The 25575-nt window shown below is 42.1% G+C and overlaps 8 protein-coding genes across 10 annotated transcripts; 3 read left to right on the top strand and 5 right to left on the bottom strand.

The window, feature by feature from the left end:
• Positions 1–133: 133 nt before the first annotated feature.
• Positions 134–1472, top strand: LOC132262268 (DNA topoisomerase 2-binding protein 1-like). 2 transcript variants are annotated; one of them, XM_059761479.1, is made up of 4 exons: positions 134–283; positions 343–503; positions 578–1214; positions 1428–1472. In XM_059761479.1, exons 1-3 carry the CDS (start codon positions 188–190, stop codon positions 1209–1211), a joined length of 891 nt encoding a protein of 296 aa, XP_059617462.1. In that variant the 5' UTR covers positions 134–187; the 3' UTR covers positions 1212–1214; positions 1428–1472. The 2 variants fall into 2 exon arrangements, with proteins under 2 accessions (XP_059617462.1, XP_059617461.1); XM_059761478.1 differs by lacking the exon at positions 1428–1472 and having other exon boundaries at positions 578–1340.
• Positions 1473–2164: 692 nt separating this feature from the next.
• LOC132262238 (uncharacterized) lies at positions 2165–3810 on the top strand. Its single transcript, XM_059761437.1, has 4 exons — positions 2165–2472; positions 2530–2901; positions 2957–3182; positions 3508–3810. The coding sequence occupies exons 1-4, from the start codon at positions 2271–2273 to the stop codon at positions 3620–3622; spliced, it is 915 nt and encodes a 304-aa protein (XP_059617420.1). The 5' UTR covers positions 2165–2270; the 3' UTR covers positions 3623–3810.
• Positions 3811–3925: 115 nt separating this feature from the next.
• Positions 3926–11095, bottom strand: LOC132262237 (serine--tRNA ligase, mitochondrial). Its single transcript, XM_059761436.1, has 3 exons — positions 10562–11095; positions 10115–10500; positions 3926–4431 (listed from the first exon to the last, which is right to left on the bottom strand). The coding sequence occupies exons 1-3, from the start codon at positions 11039–11041 to the stop codon at positions 4002–4004; spliced, it is 1296 nt and encodes a 431-aa protein (XP_059617419.1). The 5' UTR covers positions 11042–11095; the 3' UTR covers positions 3926–4001.
• On the bottom strand, positions 4440–9981 carry LOC132263385 (uncharacterized). Its single transcript, XM_059763121.1, has 15 exons — positions 9778–9981; positions 9473–9713; positions 9317–9412; positions 8575–9257; positions 8226–8510; positions 7865–8062; positions 7566–7806; positions 7410–7505; positions 6674–7350; positions 6413–6604; positions 6006–6236; positions 5708–5948; positions 5555–5647; positions 4808–5490; positions 4440–4746 (listed from the first exon to the last, which is right to left on the bottom strand). The coding sequence occupies exons 1-15, from the start codon at positions 9954–9956 to the stop codon at positions 4461–4463; spliced, it is 4422 nt and encodes a 1473-aa protein (XP_059619104.1). The 5' UTR covers positions 9957–9981; the 3' UTR covers positions 4440–4460.
• Positions 11096–11160: 65 nt separating the features above from the next.
• LOC132263510 (uncharacterized) lies at positions 11161–12346 on the top strand. The gene is made up of 2 exons (XM_059763294.1): positions 11161–11352; positions 11421–12346. The coding sequence occupies exons 1-2, from the start codon at positions 11285–11287 to the stop codon at positions 12328–12330; spliced, it is 978 nt and encodes a 325-aa protein (XP_059619277.1). The 5' UTR covers positions 11161–11284; the 3' UTR covers positions 12331–12346.
• Positions 12344–16823, bottom strand: LOC132263507 (sorting nexin-25). Its single transcript, XM_059763291.1, has 4 exons — positions 16127–16823; positions 15967–16063; positions 13145–15704; positions 12344–13079 (listed from the first exon to the last, which is right to left on the bottom strand). Exons 1-4 carry the CDS (start codon positions 16245–16247, stop codon positions 12975–12977), a joined length of 2883 nt encoding a protein of 960 aa, XP_059619274.1. The 5' UTR covers positions 16248–16823; the 3' UTR covers positions 12344–12974.
• Positions 16824–16976: 153 nt separating this feature from the next.
• LOC132263511 (epidermal retinol dehydrogenase 2) lies at positions 16977–21042 on the bottom strand. Its single transcript, XM_059763295.1, has 4 exons — positions 20722–21042; positions 19610–19918; positions 17477–17834; positions 16977–17412 (listed from the first exon to the last, which is right to left on the bottom strand). The coding sequence occupies exons 1-4, from the start codon at positions 20751–20753 to the stop codon at positions 17137–17139; spliced, it is 975 nt and encodes a 324-aa protein (XP_059619278.1). The 5' UTR covers positions 20754–21042; the 3' UTR covers positions 16977–17136.
• A 766-nt stretch (positions 21043–21808) lies between these two features.
• Positions 21809–25442, bottom strand: LOC132263512 (calaxin). 2 transcript variants are annotated; one of them, XR_009468492.1, is made up of 4 exons: positions 24994–25442; positions 24548–24671; positions 22023–23237; positions 21809–21963 (listed from the first exon to the last, which is right to left on the bottom strand). XR_009468492.1 is itself a non-coding variant. In XM_059763297.1 (3 exons), exons 1-3 carry the CDS (start codon positions 25311–25313, stop codon positions 22758–22760), a joined length of 924 nt encoding a protein of 307 aa, XP_059619280.1. In that variant the 5' UTR covers positions 25314–25442; the 3' UTR covers positions 21809–22757. The 2 variants fall into 2 exon arrangements, 1 of the variants encoding a protein (XP_059619280.1); XM_059763297.1 differs by having other exon boundaries at positions 21809–23237.
• Between the last annotated feature and the right edge of the window lie 133 nt (positions 25443–25575).

Here is a 25575-nt window from a genome sequence, read left to right as displayed (position 1 = left end):
TGGCACCCACTTTCCAATATCAATTGGCGCGCATTCCCGACTTTCTTCCAACTTCACACGCCCTTCATGTTTGTAAACAAAAGAGAAATTCCGGTTAGGGCTTTTAGTACATTTCCTGTTTTCTAACGGTCCGAATTTGACATTGTCTCCTTGCGTGTTTCTTCCAAAGCTCCCCTTCGCTGAAAAGATGGGGTTTCGTCTGCAAGGCGACTCAAAATACTTCCTCGTGCTGCAGAATAATGTTTTGAAAAGGGATTCTCTTCATTTACTATCCTGCGCTGAGGTTTATTTGCTTCTTCATTGCCTGATAATTGTACATACTTCCATCTTTTACTTTTTCAGTATTTACATGAGTATCTGAACGTGGACAGCAATCTGAAATGGGTGGACGAGGAGTATTGCCTGGAAATGGACACAACGAACCTACACTTGAACACTGTCTTCGTCTTCGAACGCTTTTCCGGGGCTGCATTTGAGCATCTGGTGGCAAATTCTAAAGCACTGTAAGAGAGAATAGAATCACTTTGTAATATTTCAGGTGCATGTTCATCTAATTGCAATCTTTACAACTCCGCAGCATTATTGGAACACCTTGCTTGTGGTACAGCCTTGCCCGGAACGCCAGTATTCCTCTGTGCTGCTCAAGAGCCGTCTTCTCTCTGGCCATGAAAGATATTCAAGTGTATCTGCACGAGTTTCCTGCCACTGAACGTATGGAAGCGGAAAAGCTCATTGGCTGGATGGGTGGCTGCTGTCTCGAGAAACAGGACAAGAACTGCGTTTATCTGTCGATTTACTCGATGAATTTCGATGTGTTCGAGATGTACAAAAATATGGGTAGCAGCGGACTCACAATCTTTGGATCAAACTGGGTATATGATGTTTGGATGAAGAATCACACTCATCAAAGTGTCCTGGCTATCGATACCTTCTTCAATTTGCATCGCATGCCAGTGTTCTTCGGGCTGGTGATCTCTTCGACCAATTTGAGCGATAGTCAGGAGCAGGATTTAAGGAAGTTGATTGAGACTAACGGTGGCACGTACTCCAGTACTTTCGATGGCAATACGCACATTTTGATCATGGAAAAAATGATAAAAAAGATCAGAAATTCTCTGTCCGGAAACCACAGCATTTGCCTAAAGATTGATTGGATCTTCGAGTGTATCAATAAGCAGCACGTCGTGTCCTTTGAGAAGTTCCGATTTTAACAGGTTCGTTCAGCTTGATTCCACGTGAATCCATCAGTATATTGATATAATATACACATTTTGTGATAAATAATATCACTTGTGATAAAAGATAAAATTTGTAATCGAATTTAAGACAATTATTCCTAAACGCAATGAAATTTAAAGAATAAAAGTGAAATTTATTTTAAACGAGAAACTGAACGTCGATGTTACATATATACATATTTTCTTCAGGAATCTTTCCATCTCTCACTGTTTCTGCTTCTAATCTTCTAGAGTGAATTCAGCCCATGCCTCAAACTGGAGATAAAATGTTAAGGTTGAATAAAAGTCGTTCAAAGAATCTTCTAGTCAAAAAGATCATTTTATCAATCACTCTTTAAACTTGCTGGTCAATCTTGCTCTTTAGGAATTTAGCCTATTGACGCTAACAATGAGACAATCGACAGAGAATTAAATTCCTCCCCACAATGGGTCATTGGGACCGAAAGTGTGGGAGTGGATGCCCAAAGAGGCGACAACAAAACTCGCGATAATGATCAATAGATGTAGCGTTAGTGAAGATCAAGATTAACGAGAAATTGCCAAAAAGAAGGCTGTATCAATTGCCATTGGCATCAATTGCAAAGGGAAGATGTTTCGCTACATAAAGTATGATCTTGAGGCAATTGATGGTAAATTAAAACGCCTCTTTAGACTTCTAAATTCCCTGTGACAGTCAACAAATCATCATCAGTTATATAATTACATGCGAATTCCATTTATAGGATTTGGCCAAGGAGGAAATCATGCGAAGATAATGTGGCATTGTTCTCCGGCGTGGCTGTAATAAAAATTCGCAGAGTCGGATACACATGGAGAGAGAGAGCTTGTACTGAGGATTGGGACTGATCAGAGTCTGGTTCAATTGCATCTCGCGACGGCTGGTGATCTTATAAAAGTACCCTCGCACTCACACGGGCTCTCAGTTCTCATGAGAATCTCTCGGTGAGTTGTGGACAAGGAGGAATTGTGCTGTGCCGAAAACTGGTTGATACGCATCTCTAGAGTGCTTGTGGAGTGTGCAGCGCGGGCGACATGTCGTACATCGGCAATGCCTCGGATGTGGAGCAGGAGAAAAATATCACAGAATTCAGGCGGAACAGGAGCAATACCAATCTGACCACCAAGACAATCGGCAGCCCCAAAATTGCCGATGTCCTGTGGAATGACAAGAGGGACAAGAGTGAAGATTCCGACGACTCGGAGATCTCCGACTCGCAGAACTTCCTCGCCAAAGGTAATGTTTCCTCGGCTGCGTATTCTCTGATAAGTAAGGCTCACTCTCTCCTGGCAGGCGCCTTCCTCCTCACGCCATCTCACGAACTATCCATGGAGCGTGCGGCGCTGATTTGTGAGAAAATGAACTTCAAGGGGTGCTTTAGTTTAACAAAGACAGCAACAGGAATCCTCTTTAAATTCTCTAGTCCCGAAGACTATCAGGCAGTCTTCAAGAAGGGCTTCCACAAAGTCACTGGCGCCAGATTCTATAAGAAGGTCGCCATTCCGTGTCGTCCGCAAAAGACATTCACACTCTTCGTCCTGGACGTGCCCGAGGATCTGCCCGTTGAGGACGTGAGGCACTCTCTGTACCGCTTCAATTCCGTCGTAGAGGTCGTGAGGCTGGTAATTCACTATCCGTCAGACAAGCCCGGGCAGCCGACAGAAGGTGAGATGATGGCACAAGCATAAGGGAATCCCTTCTATTCTCGTTCTATTTGCAGGAACATCAACGCCCAAGCCGCAGATCCCGAAGCCGCCTGTGAAAGATGACGCGGATGTGGCTAACCAGAAGGACAGTCCGCCGCCACCAATTAGGATCACCCTGGCGTCTCTTGAGGAATTCAATACGCTCCTCCAGAACGGATTGGACTTCTATGGCGCCACTTTCTTTCCCACGGAAGCCAATCTGCCGCTCACTGGCGCCAGGATCGCCACCAAGCGAGGACGGTAATGCCCTATAGACTAGCACATAGCCGATCACAGCTCAAAAGGTCCCTTCGAATGGAAAGTTGAAGGGCTAATATGAGTTGCATTATGGCCCCTTAAATTTCCATTTAGAGTGGCTTCTCAATTTCTTCTTCTAACACGCTTCCAATCTATCGCATTGCTTCGCTCCAGTAGAGCCCAAAATATCATACAATTTCCAATTAAATGTCTTGATTACTTGCCTTCGAAAGAGCCGAAGAGCACTAAATGAGTGACAATTCTCCCCCAAAATCTTAAGATTGAGATTCATGCCTAATGCGTGTCTAATTGTTCTGTCTCTCCGCAGTATGATTGATGGAAGCATACCAGGGCGTGTTCGTGAATTGCTTCCGGTGTTTGATGCCGCCGGATTTTGTAAGATACCTCCACCGGCTAGCAAAACAATAAAGCCTCGCCCATAATTGATCGCTGGAGTTTGCTCCAAATTGATGAAGGAAGAATCATCATCTTTAACCAACTCTTAATGCCATGTATTCTCAAATTTAATTTGCAATTTTCTTTCCATATGACTTTTTTATTATATTGCGACAATTATTCCCAGGAGAGACTTCCTGAATGTGTCATCGTGAGACAATAGTTCCTCCAACAAGACAGTATATAGCAGCAAATTATTATTTTTTTTTTGTATCGTATCTCGCCATGTATTCCTATTATTGCCCCGGGGACGCCGACTGACATGAGCTATATTTTATAATGACATGATATATTTCATAATGAGTTTATTTTCATGGATCACTAACAAACTATTCAATAAACTGATCGAGAATTTTCACTGTCAAATTATGTCTTAGCCTCCACTCGACTCCCACTCCCTGGATTTTCTATCTTCTTCACCAGATTCGTCTGCGGAATCGCCTTTCGGCGGGAGATTTGGTCGAATGACATGTAAGGCCGCAGAGGATCGGGAATATTCACAGTGCCATTGTCATTCTGGAAGGCCTCCAGGATGGCTATCAGCATCCGAGGCACAGCACAAGCTGTCCCATTGACGGTGTGAGCGAAATCTCCCGAGGGCAGCCTGATACCCAAGCGACGCGCCTGATAATCCGTGCAGTTGCTGCAACTGGAGATTTCGCCATAATCTGACCGGCCCTCCATGAAAGCCTCAATGTCGTACTTCCTGTACGCCGGGGCGCCCAATTCCGGCGGAGGCATGTCCAGAATCTTGAAGTGCAGTCCCAACTCACTGAAGAGCTCCACTTGAATATTCCTGCAAAATATTAACGGCAATGCTTTATTTTAATTTCTCTTCTCAAACTTCACAATCAATCCATCTCGCGACTGTAAAATCAATGAACGCGGATCAATGACAAATGGCTTGCAATTGGGGGATTCTTTGATGATAAAGTCCTTTACAAGACTCGCCAAAGCGAATTTTGTCTGCATAAGACCAAATCTCATTCCCACACAAATCCTGGGACCCTCGCCAAAAGGTAAGTAAGAGCATTTTGGTCGCTTATTGATCTCCTCATCGGTGAAGCGCAGTGGATCGAATACTTCAGGATCAGGGAAGATCTCAGGATCACTGAATTGCATAAAACATAAATTAATAAGACAAACTCTCTATCACTCAGTATGAAACTCACTGATGAATAGAATAAAGAGGGACAAGCACGGAAGTTCCTGGCTCCAAAACCACTGGTTTCTTATGTCCAGGCAATGTGGGCATCACATAAGATTTCGTACATGTTTTGTGCAATGCTAGAGCTGGCGGATTGAGCCTGAGCGTCTCTTGAATCACCATATCTAAGTACTTCATTTCGCTAAGAGCTTCATAAGAAAATTGATTATCGTGTTTCTCCAGAACTTTCACTATTTCTTCGTGGAGTTTCTTCTGAACATCTGGATTGCGTCCAACTTCCCACAGAACAAACGAAAGAACTGTGCTTGAACTTTCATATCCATCGACAAAGAAGGAAATCGCATGGCCAGTGATTTGATCAACAGATAAGTTGTATTTGTCTTGAACACTCAGCAATATTTGCAACATATCTTCATGTGGAAGCTTCTTATTTTGTCGCGATTTCAAATTCTCCCTCACGAGCTTTCTAATCCATTGGTCAACATCCTTCGGCAGGAGCGATAGAGTCATTATTTTAACAAAGAATGGGAAGAAAAATAATAGCATAAATTTGATTCCCATCCAGAACGAAGGCTGAAACATTTTCTTTCCCATCTCGCGGTATTCGCATTTAGGGTTTTCAAAGCAATTCGCATTCAGACTGAATGCACAGGAAACCACATTTTCCGTTGTGAATTTAGCAGATACCTGAAAAGCAATATATTGATTAGATTTTGTTTAGTTGTGATAAGAGTTGTGAAATTGAACCTACGCTTTTAGCGTCGACGTCATCACTGCCTTGTCGTTCAATGTATTTTATCAACTTATCGCACGCTGTTTGCATAATTGGAAATACACCTTTTATCTGCAGAAGCAAATTTAAAATGAAAGTCATGGAAGTAAGTTACAGATAAGAAGTGAAAACCTTATTCGCTGTGAACATTGGAGACATTATTGCGCGGCTCTGCTTCCATTTCTGCTCATCTTTCTGCACAAATGGATTTTCCCGCACAAGATCATTGGGATCATCATTTATAGCAACATCATTAGCAAAGAATGATGAAAAATCCTTCACCAGAACATTCTTCAGAAGTTCAGTATCCCGGATAAGAATTGCCGGAGTGAAGGACTTGAAGTATCCGACATAAGGAAGATGTGAATATTCTCTACGAATTCAAGAAATTTATGTAATCCTTGAATCAACGTGCCTTCCTAGTACTCACTTATACCACTTATTAGATAAAACTCCCACATGTTCCTTCTGAGAAACAATAGGGCCAAGATTTCCCACCAAAAATGTTGGTTTCGGTCCCGGAACGCCTCTTCTTTGCCAATAAGAATAATGCCACTTTTGCCACAAATACACAAGAACACAGATAATCAGAAGCAAAGTGAGGAACATCTTGAACAACTTTGCGTACGTTCTCAAAGAGAAACAGAGCACGAATGATTGCCTTCCAAAATTTTATTCACGTTCAAGGTTTCGCCTTGGGTTTCGCTGACGAAGTAAATTATCTTATCTATTTTTCTCTCTCTTTAGTTTCTCGGTTCAAATCTCACGATAAATCCATCGCGCGCTTCTGGTATGAAACCTCGAGGATCGATAACAAATGGTTTGCAATTAGGAGACTCTGTAATGATAAAGTCCTTTACAAGACTTGCCAGTCCGAATTTCGTCTGCAAAAGGCCAAATTTCATCCCGACGCAAATCCTGGGACCCTCGCCAAAAGGCATAAATGAGCATTTAGGACGCGTACTGATCATCTCTTCCGTGAATCGCAAAGGATCAAATATTTCAGGATCAGGGAAGATCTCAGGATCACTAAAATTTAGGACATACAAAAAGAAACATTACATTACAGTCATTAAGACGTGTTCTCTTGATACTCACTGATGTATGGAATAGACGGGAATTAGAACCGACGTGCCTGGTTCTAGTACGACAGGCTGCTTTTGCCCTGGCAATTTGGGCATTACATAAGGTTTTGTGCATAATTTTTGAAATCCAACGCCAAATATGCGCAATGTTTCCATAACAACCATATCCAGATATTCCATTTCGCTAATCGCTTCGTACGAAAAACTGTTATCGTATTTCTCCAGGACTCTCACGATTTCTTCATACAATCTTTTCTGGACTTCAGGATTGCGTCCGACTTGCCAAAGCACAGATGATAGCACAGTGCTAGTTGTCTCATATCCATCAACAAAGAAGGACATCGCGAGGCCGGCAATTTGACCCTCAGTCAAGTTGTATTTGTCCTGAACGCCCAGCAAGACTTGCATCATGTCCTCTTGCTTGAGTTTCCTATTCTGTCGTGACAGGATATTTTCCCTCACTAGTTTTCTGGCCCATTTTTCAGCTTCCTCAGAGAAAACAGCAATAGAAAAGATCTTAGCGACAATTGGGAAGAAGAATAAGGCCATGAATTTGATTCCCGTCCAGAAAGTGCGCTGAAAGATATTTTTTCCCATTCGACGAAATTCACTATTTGGATCTTCAAAGCAATTTGCATTCAAACTGAATGCACACGAGCCGACATTTTCTGTTGTAAATTTCGCACAGAGCTGAAAATGAAATAAAAGAAATTTTTTAAATCATGCATCATAACTTACACCTAACTTACACTTTTGGCATCAATATCAGTAGTTGAGCTCTGCAATCTTAAATATTCGATCATTTTATCGCAAGATGCTTGAAGACTTGGAAAAATGCCTTTCATCTGGAAGAAAATCAATCTCACGTTGTAAACATTTCCATGAAACTTTGCTGGAAGACTTACTTTAGTCGGTGTGAACATTGGAGACATTATTGCTCGATTCAGCTTCCATTTCTGCTCATCTCTTATCACAAATGGATTCTCAGATATTAAATCATTGGGATTGTTTGGCTCAGCGATATCATTGGCTTGGAAAGATGTGAAATCCTTAGTTAGCATATTTTTCACGATTTCGATATCTCGCACCAAAATTGCCGGCCTGAAGGCTTTATAATATCCAACATAAGGAACATCTGAGAACTCTCTGCAAATGTTATGATTTAGATAATGTAAATTACATAATAGAATTTTCCACTACTTACTTGTACCACTTATCAGCGAGCTCTCTACTATGTTCTGTTTGGGAAACAATAGGGCCAAGATTTCCCACCAAAAATGTTGGTTTCGGTCCCGGAACGCCTCTTCTTTGCCAATAAGAATAATTCCATTTCTGCCACACATACACAAGAACACAGAGAATCAGAAGTAAAGTGAAGAACATTGTATTAATCGCAACCGAACTCGTTAAGAGATATCTTTACACTGCGTCTCGCCCAATCCGCCCAATTCCCACTACGAATTCAGCAATTAAAGTAAATAGTCGTTCAAGGTTTCGGTCTCTTTATCTTTTTTTTGGGTACAGAGTATGCGACTACTGTAAAATATACACAGAGGAAATCTCTCTAATGCCTCTTCTCAAATCTTATAATTAATCCATCGCGTGCCTGAAGAACTATTCCTCGTGGATCAATGACAAATGGTTTGCAATTGGGTGATTCAGTGATGGCGAAATCCTTCACAAGACTTGCTAATCCGAATTTCACCTGCAGAAGTGCAAATTTCATTCCTATGCAAATTCTTGGACCGTCGCCAAAGGCCAAGTAAGAGCATTTCGGTCGCTTTTGACGTTCTTCTTCAGTGAAACGCAGAGGATCGAAAACCTCAGGATCAGGATAGATCTCAGGATCACTATATGTTTACAGAAACAATATTTAGAATTATGTCAGTCATGAAAAACTCTGTTAATACTCACTGATGTATCGAATAGATGGGAATAAGAACTGGAGTTCCTGGTTCCAGAACAACAGGCTCCTTTTGTCCGGGTAATTTGGGCATTACATAAGGTTTCGTGCATGATTTATGCAAAGTCAGACCGGCACTATTTAAACGCAGCGTCTCTTGGACAACCATATCCAGATATTCCATTTCGCTAATCGCTTCGTACGAAAAACTGTTATCGTATTTCTCCAGGACTCTCACGATTTCTTCATACAATCTTTCCTGGACTTCAGGATTGCGTCCGACTTGCCACAGTGCAAATGAAAGAACTGTGCTCGAAGTTTCGTATCCATCAACAAAGAAAGACATTGAGTGGCCAGCAATTTGGCTCTCGGTCATTTTGTACTTGTCCTGAACGCCCAATAAAACTTGCAGCAAATCCTCCTGCTTGATCTTCCTATTTTGTCGAGACAAGATATTTTCTCTCACCAGTCTTCTGGCCCACTGATTAGTTTCCTTTGTGAATAACGACACAGAGAAGAATTTCATGATAAATGGGAAGAAAAAAATAACCATGAATTTGATTCCCATCCAGAACGAAGGTTGAAAGATTTTCTTTCCCATCTCGCGAAATTCACTTTTGGGATCTTCAAAGCAATTCGCATCCAAACTGAATGCGCAAGCAGCAACATTTTCAGTTGTGAATTTTGCAGACATCTGGAAATAAATTGAGAGATATTTCAAATAAAAAAGTCAATTAATATTTTTTGTCCTACACTCTTGGCATCGATATCCTTAGAAGATCCTTGTCTATCGATGTACTTTTTCATTTTATCGCAAGATGCCTGAATGCTCGAAAAGATGCCTTTCAGCTGAAAGAGAATGACGTATAGTATTAACAGAAATGACTATAAATCTCAATAAAGACTTACTTTAGTCGTTGTGAACATTGGAGACATTATCGCACGACTCTGCTTCCACCTTTGTTCATCTCTTATGCCGAATGGATTATCAGCTAAGAGTTCATTTGGGTCATTAACTTCAGCGATATCATTTGCGCTGAATGAAGAATAGTCTTTAATCAGTACATTTTTCACAATTTCAACGTCTCGCAGCAAAATTGCAGGTGTAAAGGTTTTATAGTAGCCAACATAGGGAACATTTGGGTAATCACTGTCAATTGAAATTGATTAATTTACGACTTTTTGCCAGTACATAGAACATTTCTATAACTTACTTGTACCACTTATCAGCTACTAATCCACTATGTTCCTTCTGTGCAATTATTGCGCCAAGATTTCCCACAAAAAATGTCGGTTTCGGTCCTGGCACTCCTTTCCTTTGCCAATAGGAATAATTCCACTTTTGCCACAAATACACAAGGCCGCAGAGAATCAGAAGTAAAGTGAAAAACATATTGACCGCGTCCGAATTTGACCAGTGCTGAGTCGCAACTGACTCTTTTGCATATCTCAGTCCATAATAATCAATTGATTAAATTGCCTTTCAAGGTCTCAGGCATAATTGTTAATAGTAGTCCCTCTATTTTGGGCATAGCCACCAGTCACACTCACCTAAACTCCTCGAGGAGCTCATCGGAGGCATTAGGATTAGCCACTCCAAACATTTCCACTTTACTGAACTGGTGAACTCGATAGATTCCGCGCTCCTCTTGCAGTCCAGATACTTCTGCTCTATAGCATCTGGATACAGCCATCACTTTCCTTGGCAACGAGTCTTCCTGCAGTGTCTGTCCGGCAAAGAAGCCCGCCAGAGCCATTTCGGCAGTGCCTGAGAGACACAGTGGTGGTTCGCTGAGCTTGTACACTTGATTCCTCTCTCCAGTGGTGGTAAAGCCGCAGCCCTCGATCATCTGGGCAGGAATAATGTCAGGCACGTTGATCATTTCGAATTGATGATTTGTCAGTCGATCCACTGTGTACTGAAGCAGCGCTTGTTCCTGCAAATCACACAGAATTTTTAAATTATAATGCTGTGATTTTAATCCGAAATGTTCTTACGAGCTCTGCCAAGTCTCCCATTAGGTAGTAACTCTTGTGGCCAGAGAAATTCCCTAACTTCTCCATTCTCAGAAGATTATTCTTTTGGCAGATTGTCGCAAATGGATGTGGTTTGAATGAGAAGTTTCTCTTCTCATTGATCATCTGCAGGACTTTGGCTTCGTCGCCATAATTAACGACTTCCGGATGAGTGTTGTTGGGAATCCTCCCTAATTCTTCATGTAATTGAATCTCCGTCGCTGGATCTCTGCTATCCTTCAATCTCCTGGCTAGCTCATGGGCTTTCCGAATGTCTCCAACACCCTTCCGGCGAGAAATGTTGGCTGTGATTTCGGGGAGATTTTCAGGATCAAGAAGATAAGAAACATTGTATTCAGGCACAATTTCACCGGATTTCACTTCAGTTTTCAGAGATGTTGTGAATGTTCTCTGAAAGATCAACAAATTTCGCAATTTCACACAGTTTCTGACCAATTGCATTGCGAAAACACGCGTCAATTTATTCGGGAAGCTGCGAATCAAAATATTTTGAACCGGCTAACATGTGATTTTGACAATTGATTGTAAACAAAGAATATAACCTCAATTTTTTATAGCAACTTTTCCACTATTCTGGGATTCACCGAGTTTCTACATTTTCGTCATTTTTCCCTTTGTCAATGAAAGTGAATCGTGTTTTTTCAACTGCACTAGTTAGATTAGTAGATTAGGTGCTAGTTCGACATGAAAGTTACAGATTTTTACTGTGCTTTGGGCATTTTCCTTCTGATCTTAGCGGATTCCGCACTGTGGTAAGAACAGCTGTGATGCAAAAACATTTCGAATCCATCATGATTTTCCTTATTTCTCTCTATTTCAGTCAATTTCTCAGAACTGAGTCCACATGGAAGAGCAATGGTCACAACAATCACACAAATGTCACATGCGATAAGCATTTGAGTCACTTTGAAGACGCCTCCAAAGACTTTACCACACAGCTTCTTCTCAATGCCGTCCCGGTGACTTATTGTAACAAATCTGTGAAGCAATACTTGCGGTTTGAGGAAACTTACAAGGACCTCTTGACGGCAGTGGACAGGACCAATGTATCTTGCAAGGATATCTACTTCAATGTGGATCGTCTGGGCGTTGTGGAAACAATATACAATCAGCTGCATCAGATGTGGCTGGTGGGATTCTGCGACGATTGCTACGCCAATGTGTCCTCAGCCAGTCTCTCGAACACGACGAAGGACTTCTACTACTACTTGGAGAGTATACAGCAGTGCATCAGTGATAACAAAGCCTCCGATCCCTGTCTCAAGTGCATGGGAAGCTATCAGAAGTTGAACGACTTCTTCGATGGCATAAAGAAGGAGAAGGAAGATCGCATCTGCTTTGATCTGCAGGATGCCATGAATCGCACGAGGATTAAGTGGTCGGTTGAGCTCAACTGCTGTCGGGATAGAAATTCCTCATTGCTCTTCTTCTACATCATAAGTGGTCTGATAGGAATTCTTCCGGGAATTTTTTACTTAGTAGTTTTCATATGGCAACGACATCAGGAGCGTTACGATTTACTCACTGATGACCAAGATATTACAGCTTCTGCAGAGACTGGGAGTGCCAGCATCCAAAATGTGTCTCCGAACCACGAGGAGAGTCAACCAGGACCTTCTCGAGTCAACACGTCATTGCCTACGGATGATTCCGGCGATGCCAGCAAGAAAAAAGCCCAGCAATCAGTGGATGAGTCAGACGACGATATGATTGCGAACTATTCTAAGTGAGTGAGTGCATGTGTTTTCCATTTAAACTAAAAGCCAGAGATTTATTATCTCATGTCTATTACATTAAATCGTACAATGTGGATTGAAAGTAAGAGAATGCAGAAAATTTCATAGCAAATATATCGATCATTCTTCGAAATATCTTTCGTAAAATATTCACATTGATTCCCATCAATATCGTATTGTGAAATTATGTATCATAGTATAATTATTTCATATATGACTAGATATGTTAATATAACATTCAATTTCTTCTCATGACGACCATCAGCCTCTGTTTTGGCTCTCTGTTTCCTCCCCTTTTTCACGCACACACATAGCACAATGACTCCATTTACTGGATACTGCAGTATTTATTTGATAAAAATATTCTTTCTACTTCATTACGTGACAATGGCACTCAATATGCACCATCAAATATTGCAGAATGAGCTATTCGACGCTATTGTCGAATATTTTAACTCATTTTGCAATACTGCATCTTTTAAATTCCTCTTTGCGATATCTGTATAGAGACAGTTCAGTGTCATATAGATAACATTAAACATCTACTTGGTGGATATTCTGATAATAAACGTGTGGTATTTTCCTTTACGCTAATATACAGACCAAATTATACACCAAACAATATTTTTTCTATCTCTCTACTGAATCTTGTGGGGGTGGGAATTGTTGGAATGTTGCTTGTAGTTTGGTTTCAACTGCCTGATTTCTGGGAAGAGTTCCAACATCAAAATTTCCAGCATTTCCTGCAACAGTTACGACAAAAGCAAATCAGTCTGAGAAAACCTTCGCTAAAACCATGAAAACTCACATAGAATAGTTGCTTATTGTGTGTGACATCCTGAATAGTCTCGAAGATCTTTATTGTTCCATGTTTAGCCGTTTGAGCACCAACCAAGTTGCACAGCACTTCGGGAATGTTGTCAATGAGAAGGGACTTTGCTGCATTGGCTGTCATCTCGCGCATATCATCAGTCCTCTCGGGATAGGCGGACGCCAGAACACCGCCTGGCCAGAAGGACTTCAGCGCCGTGGAGGCGTAGTGGTGCAGCATAGTCTCCTCGAAAAGGTAGTTGACAGTGTCACGGATTTGTCGATTGATCGTGCGTCCGTAGGTGATTTGCACGAAGGATATTAGACTCTTGCGCACCCATTTAAACACTCCGCCCATGTCGAAGATCTCTCCCAGGAGGGCGTAAAGTGGTTCAGCGATGGAGTCCTTTCCACCCTCTCCGTCACCTTTGTGAACTTCAGCATCGGTACTGTTCGCGCCTTCCAGATACGATGACATTTCGTCCTCGCCACTGTCCCTAGGGCAGCCCCAGAAGGCGTCATGTTTGCTCGTCTCCACAGCGTTGCCTTTGAAGAGAGTGGCCAAGGAGAATTTTGATTTCTTCGGAGACGGCGTGACCTGCTTCAGATGGTCGGAGCTAGGACTCAAGAATGCATAGAGAGCCTCACTCTGGTTCAAGTGATCATCAGTCAGAATGAAGTTCAGATACTTCTGTATCTGTCCTTTGGCTTTTTCAAGAGAGCTCTTGTCGTTCTTCTGGAAGAAGAGCTTGAAAGTCATCGATGGGAGCTCCAGAGAGCGAATTTCCCTGCACAGCGGACGAAGTTTTCTGTTGAGTTCCTGAAAATTGTTCAGAGAGCGCAGAACTACCCATCCAGTGGACACATTATCACCATTCTCCTCACTATTTTCACCACATTCCTGACCAACGGACTCATCAGTCTGGACTAAGATCATAAATTGCAAGGAATCCTTCTCCTCATTCACATCAACACTCTGAACTGTGGCCTTCCACTTGCCTAAATTGTCCGCCCAAATCTCTGTTCGCATCAAATGAGCCTCCAATTGATGCTTCTCACCCTTCAACCAGTCCACTTCCTTCTCCAGAATGGACAAGATTTTTGATTCAGGCTTCAGAGAGCATTTCAGCGCCTGCAGAGCTTGATTTTTGTTATTGAGCCTCTCTTGGAGCTGGTCGAGCTTGTTCCTTGCGTACGTTGAGTGGTTAGTGAGATCTAAACTCATGTCACTACCCTCGCTATTCACACTGCTGCTCTCATCCGTAGAGTCGGCATAGTTACTCAGAGAAATATCCTTAATATCCTCAGACGTGAGAGTGTTTCGCAAGTCCAGGTATTGTTGACTTTGCAGAAAAGGTGGATAGTATTTGTCTTCGAGTGTCTGCAAGACAGTCTTTTGGGCTTCATAGAACACCTCAGATCCAATGTCGCCCAGAAGGAAGGCTTCCATCTTCTTCCTCACGCTCTTGTCAATGACAATCTCCGATGACGGAGCCCGAATGTAAGTGTAGAAGATTTCCGCTCCGACCTGGTGTTCTGAAGTCTTTGGAGAGTGCTTCAGTTCCTCCACGGAGGTGTAGAATCCCACAAGAGAGCTGACATGGAGAGGCTCCAGGAAGAGTGTTAAGTATCTCCTGCCCACAACAGTCGACAAAATGTCCAGCATAGAGAGATTCAAGTCTGTCGTGTTGAAATTTCCATCCCATCCCAGTTTGTTGAGATTCCTTTCTGTTTGGGCACGAGCCAATGTTAGCTGTTGAATGTATCTTTTCAGCTTCTGCGAAGTCTTTGACAAATTCCCCTCCTCACCGTCCGGGTCAAGACCTTTAGCCCTTCGCAGATTCTGCATAGTTGTGGCCTGCATGATATCATTCACAATGCTGGATCGCATCATCAGCAACTCATCTACGCTCTGGGAATTGTTGATAATCTTGAGGAAATCCTCAAAACTCGCTGCATATTCATAGCTCCTCTTGCTTATCGCCGCTGCTGCCAATCGAGATTCCATGTACTGCACAATCTTCTGATTGATGTAGTCCGGCGAGGTGAGCATCTTGATTAGCGGATGGAATATCTTGTACGAAAGGATTTCGCTAATGAGATTCTTCAGTGGCGATAGTGAGTAGCCTCGTGGCAAGAGGAATATCACCATTATCTCACTTATCTTCCTGAGGAATTCCAATTCCTTCTCCTCAGACTCTAAGTACGACGCCGTGGCAAAGGTCGGAGCACTTCCGCCATCACTCTGTCTCGCCTGATAGATCCTGATCTTCTCCAGATGCACAGTCACTCGCACCACAATGTCTACAGCGAACATCTTCGGCCCATCGACTTTCACCGCCCTCTCACGCAGCTTCTGAATGGCATTCCACAAGTCTTCCCGCACAACATCCATAAGAGTTTTGGGCTTCCTCACAACATGACCCAGCCATGGTGAGATAAAATCTCTGATGGTGTACTCAATTATTTGCTGCAAGAGTCCGTCAACAGTGCGTCCAAAGATCACTGGCAAACTCGAAGCATTCCTGATGGGCTTTGGCGAATCGAAGATACTGGATCTGAAAGGCAAAAGCAAAGTCATGAAATTGGAATGATATTTTTGCAATTCATCAAGCAAGTCCAGGAAATCTTGCAATGCGAAATTGGAGAGTGCATTTTCTCCTGCGTGTCTCGAGGCTGAATCGCAGGGCAAATTTCAAGGCAATATATCGATTAGTGTCTCTTTTAGGGAATGTCTAAAAGTGGTGAGGCATTTTGAGGTCAATCTTGGGAAGAGTGTGCCTACTTTTTACATTGATAACAGCAGTCCCAGTTACTGACCTCGTCGCATTGTACAACACATTCGATGGCAAGTGACTAGCTTGAGGCTGGCTCTTCGATGATAGCAGACAATGAACATAAATTGTTGCGGCGATAGCTGGAAAAAGAGGAGGAAAATCATATGGTAAAAATGTAAACACTGGAATACGGCGAAACTCACACAAAATCACAAGCGTTGCTGAATACAGGACAAACAGGAAAACATAGAAGAAAGTGGGGTAGTAGAAAATGATTGCTGTGAGGAGAGTCACAATTCCAGCGGTCCAGTAAAGTAAATTCATCTTTCTGGCAGGCTTGTGTGCAATTTCAATGTTTTCTAGTGTCTCTTCTACACAATTGCACTCACATCTTCACACTAATTGCCTGAAGATTCTCTTGTTGTGACTGAGAACGTAAAAACACATGTCTCAATGTAGGGAATTTGGCTAAAAGCCAGGAACACTGAGTATTGTTGCTCACTGCAGATTTGACAAGGAATTAATGGACATCAACATTCAGAGTTGATAAAACTTTCTGCAAGATTTCATTCACTACACAGAAAATTAGAAATTTTTGAGGAAAATACTGAAATTCACTCGAAAATTACATGCAAGTTTCAATCCTCATTTCCCTCTCTGGTCGACAGTAAAAGCGCGGGAAAAACTCCACACCGTATCACAACTTTTCACGCGACGATACTGGTGGCGCAGATGTAGCCAGACGTCTTGTATCGCAATTTCAATGCGATTTTCTTCAAAAGTCCACCTTTGCAATCCTAGATCTTTGTGGTGACTTCCTTGAACATCACTCACAAGAGCACTTTCACTACTTTCACACGGTTTTTCTGCCCGCAACTGAGCCAATATGAGAAAATATTGTGCGGCCGACAGTCTGCAAACTGTTCTACACTGTCAGCCACACTGTTATACGTCCTTGGGACCTTTTTGGGGCGAATTCATTCAAGAGCGTTCAAATTCAAATCCATGACGTCACGAGGAGGATTCACCGAACTTTTGGGTGGATTTTCAAAATACTTTTACACGCTTTATTTAGAAAAAATCATCAAAAGAATACATCTACACTTCTTCATACTGCCAGAAAATCATAATCTATGCAACACTGTAGAAACTATTTTAATGCCCCCCTTTCTAGTTAAATCCCAAAGTTACATTATCACCCAGCTTCATGGAGCTACTTTGTTTCCTCAGTCAGGTCAGAGTGCACGCCGCTGTTGAAGAAATCCTTGAGGAGAACACCACACTTGATGGGGAACAAGCGTGTGAATCCGTTGAGGTACAGGAGGTATTTGGGAATGGATGCTTCCACGAGTTCGCGTCTCTGGGCGGAAATTATGGCCGCAGCGGCCTCATCGGGGCGGATGAGCTTCATAAGGTTCTTGAATCTCATGTAGGGCTTCTTGCATAGGCCAGTGTCCACCATGTAGGGATAGATGGTCGTGAATTTGATCTAGAAGAACCGTTGATCAGTGTTAGAAAAAAGAATGTGAGGAAAAAATATGTGTCTTCCTTACCTTCTCCACCATTCCCTGCATCCGCAACTCTTCGTTCATCGCCTCAGCGAGTCCGCGGACGGCAAACTTGGAGCCACAGTATGGCACGAGATTCTGGAGACCAACAATGCCCGCCATGGAGGAGAGTGACACGATGTGACCGTGGTTCTTGATCATGTCCGGGAGGAAGGCTTGCATCATCCAAAAGTGCGCCAGCACGTTGATGTCGAAGATCTTCCGGATTTCCGCCTCGCTGTGCTGCAGAAATGGATGGCAGGGCATGATGCCGGCATTGTTCACCAAGATCGTTACAGTTCCAACTTCCGTCTTCACCTTCTTGGCCACCTCGAGGATTGCATCGCGTCTCGAGACGTCACACCTACCGAAAGAGCACAAGATAAAATTGCAAGATGAGTAGGAAATTTTTTTTGCCCATAATAAATCACGTCTCTTTCCGCTCATCCGGCAATTGAGCAATTGGTACTTGAATCAGCCTCAATGCTGATGACCTTCCGGCGCTCGCCGATTAACGCCGTTCCCTCATTCCACTTTCGTCAGGTGTATTGATCTCTGTGATGGCGCTGCATTGAAAATGCAATTCCTTTCTAAAGTATGATTTGGAATGTTTGCTCTGGCGGTGAGATTTGAAGGGAAAAACTTCTTTCGCCCGAGTGGAAATCATTGAGAAGCCCCCACCCTTCTCACGGTGTACGCAAAAAGCCAAACAAGTACAGGTGTGCGTCACCGGCAAGGTTCATCTCGCTGTTTAAGATGTTTTTCTCAGCTCTGGCTCGAGTTTCAACTGTTAACACTCCCAACCAAAGACCTCAAGAGCGACTCTACGACCATAAAAGTCTGATTAATGGGCAAATTATTCGATAATTGAATCACTTTGCCATCGATTCATTCACCTCAGCAGCGCTTTTATTTGCCCTAGTGCGACGATACGTTATCAGAGGAGCTCTCATAAAGACATTCTGTCATTCTCTATAAATATTTGACTGTGCAACAAGAAAATGAGGCTATCACAAACTATATGCACTCCGCTTAGCCTGATGACTTTCATCTGCCCATTACTGGGCAATTTCGCACTACTCGTGCTCGTCAATCATGCTAAATGCAGCTAAGTATCAATCGCGTGATAAATAATGGACTGTGAACTTGGAACAGCATTGCGTATCATTGTCTCAAACACCCGCAACAAGTGGATTAAGTACACCGTAACTCTGCACTTGTTACCATCCCACCAGAATATTTTTCTCACCCACCAAAGATGAAGGCCAGTTTTCACGCATTCCTTGAATTTATGCTTTCAATTGATGCTGCAACGAGGTCTTCGGGGATCTTTTTTTATTGAACATTTACTAATTAATCGACAACTTTTCCCATGCGAACTGAAAATTCACGATTGCATCGAACAGATCGCAAGATTAGCAATGACTTATCAAAATTCCAGTAAATTGCACTTATTGCGAAAGCTTTACTGATAAAAAATTGCAAGAAATTCATTGATTCGACCATTCATTAGAAAAGTGATTTGCACTTTATCTCTGAAAACGGGATATTGTATCAAGATTGCTCTCTAAACTCAGTCACAATACCTTAATCGGAGAAATTTGAATAGTTATACCCATAAAGAGATCCAAGGAAGGTAATCAATTGATAACCTTGACACGCGATGAGTTCAAGTATTCAAATCAACTGCCATTAACATTTTCCCAACATCTTCTGATGCTGGTAATTGCCGCAATTTATCAGGTCTGACGAAATATTTCAAGAGTCGATAATTCTCAAATATTACTTCTCGATTCGATAATAACATGCTTCCGCGGGGCGCGTCTGTAAATTGATATTATCTGAGCGCGAAATTTCAAGACAATCGACTTCTTTTCCGCAAAAACATCGCGGAAAATACTGCATTCTTCTTTATAGACAAAAACGAAAATGTCACAATGTCACGCAGAAGAGCAGTGAAGAATTTTAAATTCATTTGCACACTCCTTATTTTACTGTCAAAAACGTTTTTTGGCATGTTCGTCTGTCTATGGGTGTCATTTGTCATTCAAAGCAGCATCGTTTGGCTAATATTTCACGTGACATTGTAGTCAAAGAATTAAATGGAAGTGACGTCAAGATTTTGATGAAGATACTTACACGTACGCATGGGCCTTTCCTTTGCGGGCGCGAATCTCCGAGACAGTTTCCTTGTTGCCCTCCTCGTTGATGTCCCAGCAGACAACAGTGGCTCCCAGAGCGGAGTACTGGAGTGCCAGCTCCCTGCCAATCCCATGGCCAGTGCCTGTGATGAGGACAATGTCTCCGGACACAGATTTCTCTGTCGGGGGTTTGAAGAGCTGATAAATGCCCTCGAAGACGAAGTACGTCCATTGCGCAAAGATCACGCACAGATCAAATATCAGAACAATTGCTGCATACACGCGAGCTCCGGGATTGTTGGATTGTCTGCAGGGAAACAAAGACATCACTAGGAGATCTTTCTGTCTAGGCGCCACACCGTCACAGGGTCATGCAAATGTAACATAATTTCCTCAATTCTTTCTATCTCTGCACCTTGTTTGAGCAGACAAGTTTCTTGACTGTGAAGCACACAAGGAATTTCTCTTGCTTGATATATGCTGCAATTATTCTAGTTCGTATGGTATACGCAGGAATGCTGATGTAATAAATTCTATTAGGTTGCACAACATCATTCTCAACAGCCTCATGTCTAATTTATACACTTTCCATTGCAAACCGAAAAGAGGAAATTTTGGCAAGTAGATTGAATTGCATTGAATGACACTGCGACCTTGCAAATATTCACTTTCTTTTCTGGACAAGCGTGCACGAGTGTTTTGCTAAGATGTTGTATCATTACAACCCACTTATTTATAATTTTTCTAAATTAAACTGCATTTATATTCAGTGCAGTAATATATAAACAACACTGATATATCATAGGCTCTTTTCTGTTGAGATGTTAAGAATAATTTCTCTCTCTATTATAGATTCAAATGTGTTTCCGTAAAATACTAATTAAAATATTGCATATAATTAAGATTGTTTCCATAGAAATTGCATGACTTCACACACTAAAGACGAATCTGGGATGTTTAGACTAAAATTCGCGATATTCTGAATTAAAAAAATTCGCATTTGATAAACGAGAAAAAAGTGCGAAAATTGGGTCATCGAGTGCAGAGCGAGAAACGGAGACAGAAAGATTGGAGTTCTAAATTTAATTGCAGACACGTTTTCAAACTTACACTCCCACATGGTTTCTCGAATTTTGCTCCATCTTCCTCCTTTTTTTACACTACTTTTGGCAAATCACTCTTCACTCTTCTATAACTGGACTAAGAGACGAATTGCGTAGAACAATGGTCACAGTAGCATTAATGCTTTTTATCGTGACACTCTTATCAACACCGCGAATTATTTAAGATAAGACAGCTTATGTGTCATATCAAGAGGTGTAGTTCGTCAAAAATAACTCTCGATACACCGGCAAGGGAGGAGTGAAGAAGAGCGACCCGTTGGGTGCCAGTTGAGCTTGAAAACTGACGCTAAAGCGGCGACCGAGAACGCCGCCAGCTGAATCTCATACAATTCGTCTCTATAGAACGTGTGCATAGTGGGACTGTATGACGCATTGGCCATCGCCAAAGTAACGAGAGAGCCAATACAGACACGCAACTGTTCAAACTCGCCTTTACGCTTTGAACTGTAGCAGCTGAAGGCGCAATATTTGAGAAATGTAAGGCACTTTGGGCGGCACGGGCGAAGAATCAATTAAAAAGTTACTCTACGATGAGACGCCCAGAGATTCTGAAATGAGTCATGCACACATGAGATAGGGTATTTATTAAACCCGTACTCGTTCTATTGATTTCTCGATGGGACATCACGCAACTGGTTCAACACACAATGGCAAACAGGGCGAGTTGAAAAGACATACTTGAAAAAGTTCAACAATACGGCAACTCTTTTCCACAAAAGCATTTCCGCAGAGGCAAAAAATGTGAGGGGCGAATCATTCGGAGTGTTATGTCACACTTCCAGTTTCATAGAGATTTTCCTGCATATCATGAAAATACTTTGCACACATTAGAAGAGTACCCACATTTTACTTGCAATCATTGTAATTTATTCCTCTGAGAATGCAGAATATATAAAATGTAAACAAGTTTATACATCGCCATTAGATTAGTAAACCCCTTTGTTGAGCATTATTATGCTTTGACGCATCATCTGAAGATTTTTGCACACAATTTGAAAGAAATTCTGCTGATATTGTTGGTGTGAATAAAACAGAGAGATGATCAATATTGGGATTCTGCACAGATCTTGAGAAACTGTGCAAATAAACTGCAATAATATGCAAGGCAGGAAGACATCAAGACGATGAAGAAAGAGAGATTCACGCACGAGAATTTGATGTAAAGCGTGTAGAATTTCCATTCAGTAGGTGGTGTTGCAAATGCCCATCAACTCGACCAACCTTGATTCTTGAAGTTGAAACATTGTGATATTTTTCCAGTAATGGAATACACACAAAATTGCTCACCTTCAAAAGACACGTTTGCCGAATAGTTTAGTGAGTACAACAATGTTTGATAATCTCACTTGCTCTCAAATCTTCCCGTATCGTTGTCAATCAGGGCAGTACTTTGCCATGGACTGCAATGTGCGAAATGAAAATAGTAAGAGACCGTCTATGAAACTTTCATTCAAGGTTAAAAGCCGCTGATCGGATGGAAACTTCATTCATGGGTGATCTTCGGGAGTGTCTGCAAATGTGGAACGAAATTTGTATAATATTAACTCGCTTTCAGTATAGTGTAATCTCGCGATCGCGGGTTTCCCCTTCCGTAACACTCAAATCGCCGATTATACGGTTTTTTATTCATCTCTACGATTCACCATGAAGATGAGCTTCTATATCAGGAGAATGATTGCTGTCAGGAAATGTTCCCCAAAAACGCTGTAGGAGAAATTACATTGAGCACTTGACATTGAACATTTTAATGACTCGTTGCGTATAATTTTCAAATATTTATCGTCATCTCCTAATGTTAGTTTCGCCTTTATCGTATGACGAGTTTTTACCTCCTCATTTAGATGGATTACGCTTCTCAACAATAACAATTTCCATATTTAAACATTACATTTCTCATTAGGTCCTAAGATATTCACTTTATCGCAATCAAATGTTGAACTTATTGATTATGAGTATTTTTTGACTGGTAAACCAACAGTGTTGCATTCGAATTAAATCGCCTGCGGATAGACAGTTTGTGGCTCAAGCCTGGAGAGTGGAGAGGAAGGAAATAGTTGCACTCTCTGAAGGGAGGCATTGTCCGAAAGCTTCCAGGAGAAGGGGTTCCTCCGTGACAGCCGTCTGGAAGTCCTGAAAGCTCACTTTACCATCCTTGTCGTTGTCAAACTTCCTGAGTGCAATCTCTACTAAATCACGAACACCCTCGTCCGGATCCTCATCCTGAGGCTGCTTTATCAGGCAATTCCTCAACAGGATGAACATTTCGTCTCGTGTAATGAAACCGTCGCTGTTTAGGTCGTACACTCGGAAGCAGAAAGCCACTTTCTCCGCTTGAGATCCTCGCAGGAAGATCGATAAGCCAATTATCCATCCCTCGAGTCTCAGTGGCATTCCCTCGAATCCTGTGTCCCAAGCGCAGAAAATCCTCTCCATCAGCGTCTCTTCCGTGACAATGTCGAATGTGCTGTGTAGGAGTTCCCGGAAAACCGCTCGGTCGATGCCCTGAAAGTCAAGAGCGCGAAAAGAAATGTATTCTATTGCAAAGCCTTCACACTGTCAAAATTTGGCAATTTGAAATTGTGCATAAAATTGGCGAAACCAACATTTGGTTTGGAGGTTTTACAGCCAATTTAAATCACTCATGAGTTCACGAAGAAAACAAATTAGTCATTTTCTCAGGGTTGAAATTGTGCATTTTTACTGGCTGTCAAAAGAAAATTGCATGCAAAGAACAATTTCTCATTTCTCGTCCAATAAATCTCCCCAAAACGGAACAAGACCCTTAACTACAATTGGTTAAGTCGTGAAATTTAGTGAAACGTATTGACTACACGTGGTTCATTCACTTAACATAATATTAGAATATTTAATAAAGAAATCAAAAGGCGATAAGACATCACTAGTAAGTAATTTGCATTCCGGGATGGGTGATTGCGTGCTGAGCGGCCATAAGAAATTGTGCTGCTAAAAAGCCAGAGGGAATGACATTCTCAACTGATAATGCGCTGAAAAGACACGAATTAACCATAGGTAAATATGTAGAACAATAACAATGGCAGTATATCTTGATTGAACAGAAAAGACATTTCCTCGTAAAATGCTCTTCATTTAAATTAAATTTTACTATATCATGATGACATTTTCGTACGGTTATATATGAACGGAAAATCGCTTCTATAGACTCGCAATTTCCTATCGTGTTCTTACCACGAATCCGCTTGAGGTGGAACGTGTATCGTTTTCCGTGTTATTTAATTAGTTTCCTAAATTCATCACTCATCATTGATTGCCACATTACCACAGGTTGAAAGGCAATTTAATTCCCTTTTCTACACCTCGCATAACTCGAGCAGTTCAGTGAAATTACCAGGCGGCTCCACCTCATTGTGTACACGATGGAGGCGCCGGGTCTTGACAATTTTCAATACACTTTTGCGCTGCACGACCGAAAAAAGGCGTGCGACATGAAATATCGTAAAAATGGAGACAAAATGAATGGGAGTGATTTATGAAAAAAATGTTTCATCAATTTTCTATAGCATTTCAATATGTTGTTTATTTGATTATTCCACCTGAACACAGAAAAAACCGGGTTGAGTTTCAATCTCCCCCCCTCGCCATCCTTATTGTCATACACACAAGATATGGATAAAAATGTACAGTGAAATAGTTTATCAATGCCGGTGCCTCGGGAGCCTCGTGTGGTGTATATGCAAATAAAAGAGGGCCGTAAAATGGCATATAAAATGATTGTGTATCGAAAATCAGGTAGTATTGAATTTTTTGGGGAAGTGAAGTGGATTGAGACTCACCTCGATGGTGGCATGAGGCTTCGCAATTACCGAACCCGGATTATTGGCTGCCAGAACTCTCGATGTAACGTGACAATTTGTAACGAGTTTTTTGTAGATGCGACACAGTGCCTCCAGTTCAATCCTTGCAGAGAGATAGGAAGGAATTTTTAGAAGGCGACTTTCAAGGGGGCCAAAAGACCTGTCACTGTTGTGATTAAAATTTAGTCTCAGTATCAATATCACGTTCAAACACCGCTCATAGCCTGAAAGTCTCACAAATTTCAGTGTCTACCACACTTGCTATTTTTCACGCGCTTGCATACATGGCGAGAGAAAAAAAGTTAACAAACCTATCAATCACTCATTGTTACACCGAAATGCACATCTAGCGTCTACCCATACCAAGATGATAAATTGCACAGAAGCACCCCCGAAAAGTGCATAAAAGGAGAGTGTGAATTTACTTGGAAAAGTGTGTCTTCTTCTTGAGTGACTCGAGGAGTTTGGGATTAATCTTGCCCGACGCGTCCTCCATCGGTGGCTTGGGCTTCTTCCGTCTCTTCTTCGTGGGATCACCACTCGTGGAGGCACCTTGGGCTCCACTCTGGTTGCCTTTGTCCGTGGCACCCGCAGCCTTGCTGTTGTTCGAGGCACGTCTGCCGCTCGCCAGGAATATGGAAACACTCTTCATGATCATCGCCCCACTGGCGCCGCCACTCCGTGCCCCAGGCTGACTAGAGCCGCGCGCACCATCCAGAACTTTTCCCCACTTCGCCATTAGCATGCTCCAACGCGGTCCTCCTGTTCGCCTCTGGCAGCCAGAGAGTGCTGTAAGCACGGAGGCATCCAGTGAGAAAAGATTGTGTCGTGCCACGGCATTATTCAATTTATACCGATTGATATTTTTGTGACTTGAGTGATACGTGGAAGAGGGACAAAAACAAACATTTCTCCGAAGGAGGTTCTATAGAGAAGAAGAAGGAGCTATTTTTGGCCACTTCAGTGCAATACTCTTTTTTTCTCTTTACCTCAAAATACACTTCTCG

The sequence above is a fragment of the Phlebotomus argentipes genome, unplaced genomic scaffold (genome assembly GCF_947086385.1).
Source record: "Phlebotomus argentipes unplaced genomic scaffold, Phlebotomus argentipes genome assembly contig_15, whole genome shotgun sequence".
Classification (NCBI taxonomy): domain Eukaryota; kingdom Metazoa; phylum Arthropoda; class Insecta; order Diptera; family Psychodidae; genus Phlebotomus; species Phlebotomus argentipes.
Note: the sequence above shows the minus strand (reverse complement) of the source record. Positions and strands in the feature narration are given on the sequence as shown.

Bases quoted from the DNA above. Each gene is read 5' to 3' on its own strand.
- LOC132263512 (XM_059763297.1), bottom strand. From the start codon at position 25,313: ATGCTAATGGCGAAGTGGGGAAAAGTTCTGGATGGTGCGCGCGGCTCT. The intron at 24,672-24,993 runs GTAAATTCACAC...TCTCTCTGCAAG, and splicing joins AAGAAGACACACTTTTCCAA to GATTGAACTGGAGGCACTGT. The intron at 23,238-24,547 runs GTGAGTCTCAAT...CTTGACTTTCAG, and splicing joins AGCCTCATGCCACCATCGAG to GGCATCGACCGAGCGGTTTT.
- LOC132263510 (XM_059763294.1), top strand. From the start codon at position 11,285: ATGAAAGTTACAGATTTTTACTGTGCTTTGGGCATTTTCCTTCTGATC. The intron at 11,353-11,420 runs GTAAGAACAGCT...TCTCTATTTCAG, and splicing joins TTAGCGGATTCCGCACTGTG to TCAATTTCTCAGAACTGAGT.
- LOC132263385 (XM_059763121.1), bottom strand. From the start codon at position 9,956: ATGTTTTTCACTTTACTTCTGATTCTCTGCGGCCTTGTGTATTTGTGG. The intron at 9,413-9,472 runs GTAAGTCTTTAT...ATTCTCTTTCAG, and splicing joins CAATGTTCACAACGACTAAA to CTGAAAGGCATCTTTTCGAG. The intron at 7,807-7,864 runs GTAAGTAGTGGA...TAACATTTGCAG, and splicing joins CTCGCTGATAAGTGGTACAA to AGAGTTCTCAGATGTTCCTT.
- LOC132263507 (XM_059763291.1), bottom strand. From the start codon at position 16,247: ATGAATTTACTTTACTGGACCGCTGGAATTGTGACTCTCCTCACAGCA. The intron at 16,064-16,126 runs GTGAGTTTCGCC...CTCTTTTTCCAG, and splicing joins AGCAACGCTTGTGATTTTGT to CTATCGCCGCAACAATTTAT. The intron at 13,080-13,144 runs GTGAGTTTTCAT...TAACTGTTGCAG, and splicing joins ACAATAAGCAACTATTCTAT to GAAATGCTGGAAATTTTGAT.
- LOC132263511 (XM_059763295.1), bottom strand. From the start codon at position 20,753: ATGGAGCAAAATTCGAGAAACCATGTGGGAGT. The intron at 19,919-20,721 runs GTAAGTTTGAAA...GTTTCCCTGCAG, and splicing joins TCGAGAAACCATGTGGGAGT to ACAATCCAACAATCCCGGAG. The intron at 17,413-17,476 runs GTAAGGAAGACA...CGGTTCTTCTAG, and splicing joins TGCAGGGAATGGTGGAGAAG to ATCAAATTCACGACCATCTA.
- LOC132262237 (XM_059761436.1), bottom strand. From the start codon at position 11,041: ATGCAATTGGTCAGAAACTGTGTGAAATTGCGAAATTTGTTGATCTTT. The intron at 10,501-10,561 runs GTAAGAACATTT...TGTGATTTGCAG, and splicing joins TGGGAGACTTGGCAGAGCTC to GAACAAGCGCTGCTTCAGTA. The intron at 4,432-10,114 runs GTGAGTGTGACT...AATATTTTGCAG, and splicing joins GAGCTCCTCGAGGAGTTTAG to GAATATTCAAGTGGAGCTCT.
- LOC132262268 (XM_059761479.1), top strand. From the start codon at position 188: ATGGGGTTTCGTCTGCAAGGCGACTCAAAATACTTCCTCGTGCTGCAG. The intron at 284-342 runs GTTTATTTGCTT...TTACTTTTTCAG, and splicing joins ATTTACTATCCTGCGCTGAG to TATTTACATGAGTATCTGAA. The intron at 504-577 runs GTAAGAGAGAAT...ACAACTCCGCAG, and splicing joins GTGGCAAATTCTAAAGCACT to CATTATTGGAACACCTTGCT.
- LOC132262238 (XM_059761437.1), top strand. From the start codon at position 2,271: ATGTCGTACATCGGCAATGCCTCGGATGTGGAGCAGGAGAAAAATATC. The intron at 2,473-2,529 runs GTAATGTTTCCT...CTCTCCTGGCAG, and splicing joins GCAGAACTTCCTCGCCAAAG to GCGCCTTCCTCCTCACGCCA. The intron at 2,902-2,956 runs GTGAGATGATGG...TTCTATTTGCAG, and splicing joins GCCCGGGCAGCCGACAGAAG to GAACATCAACGCCCAAGCCG.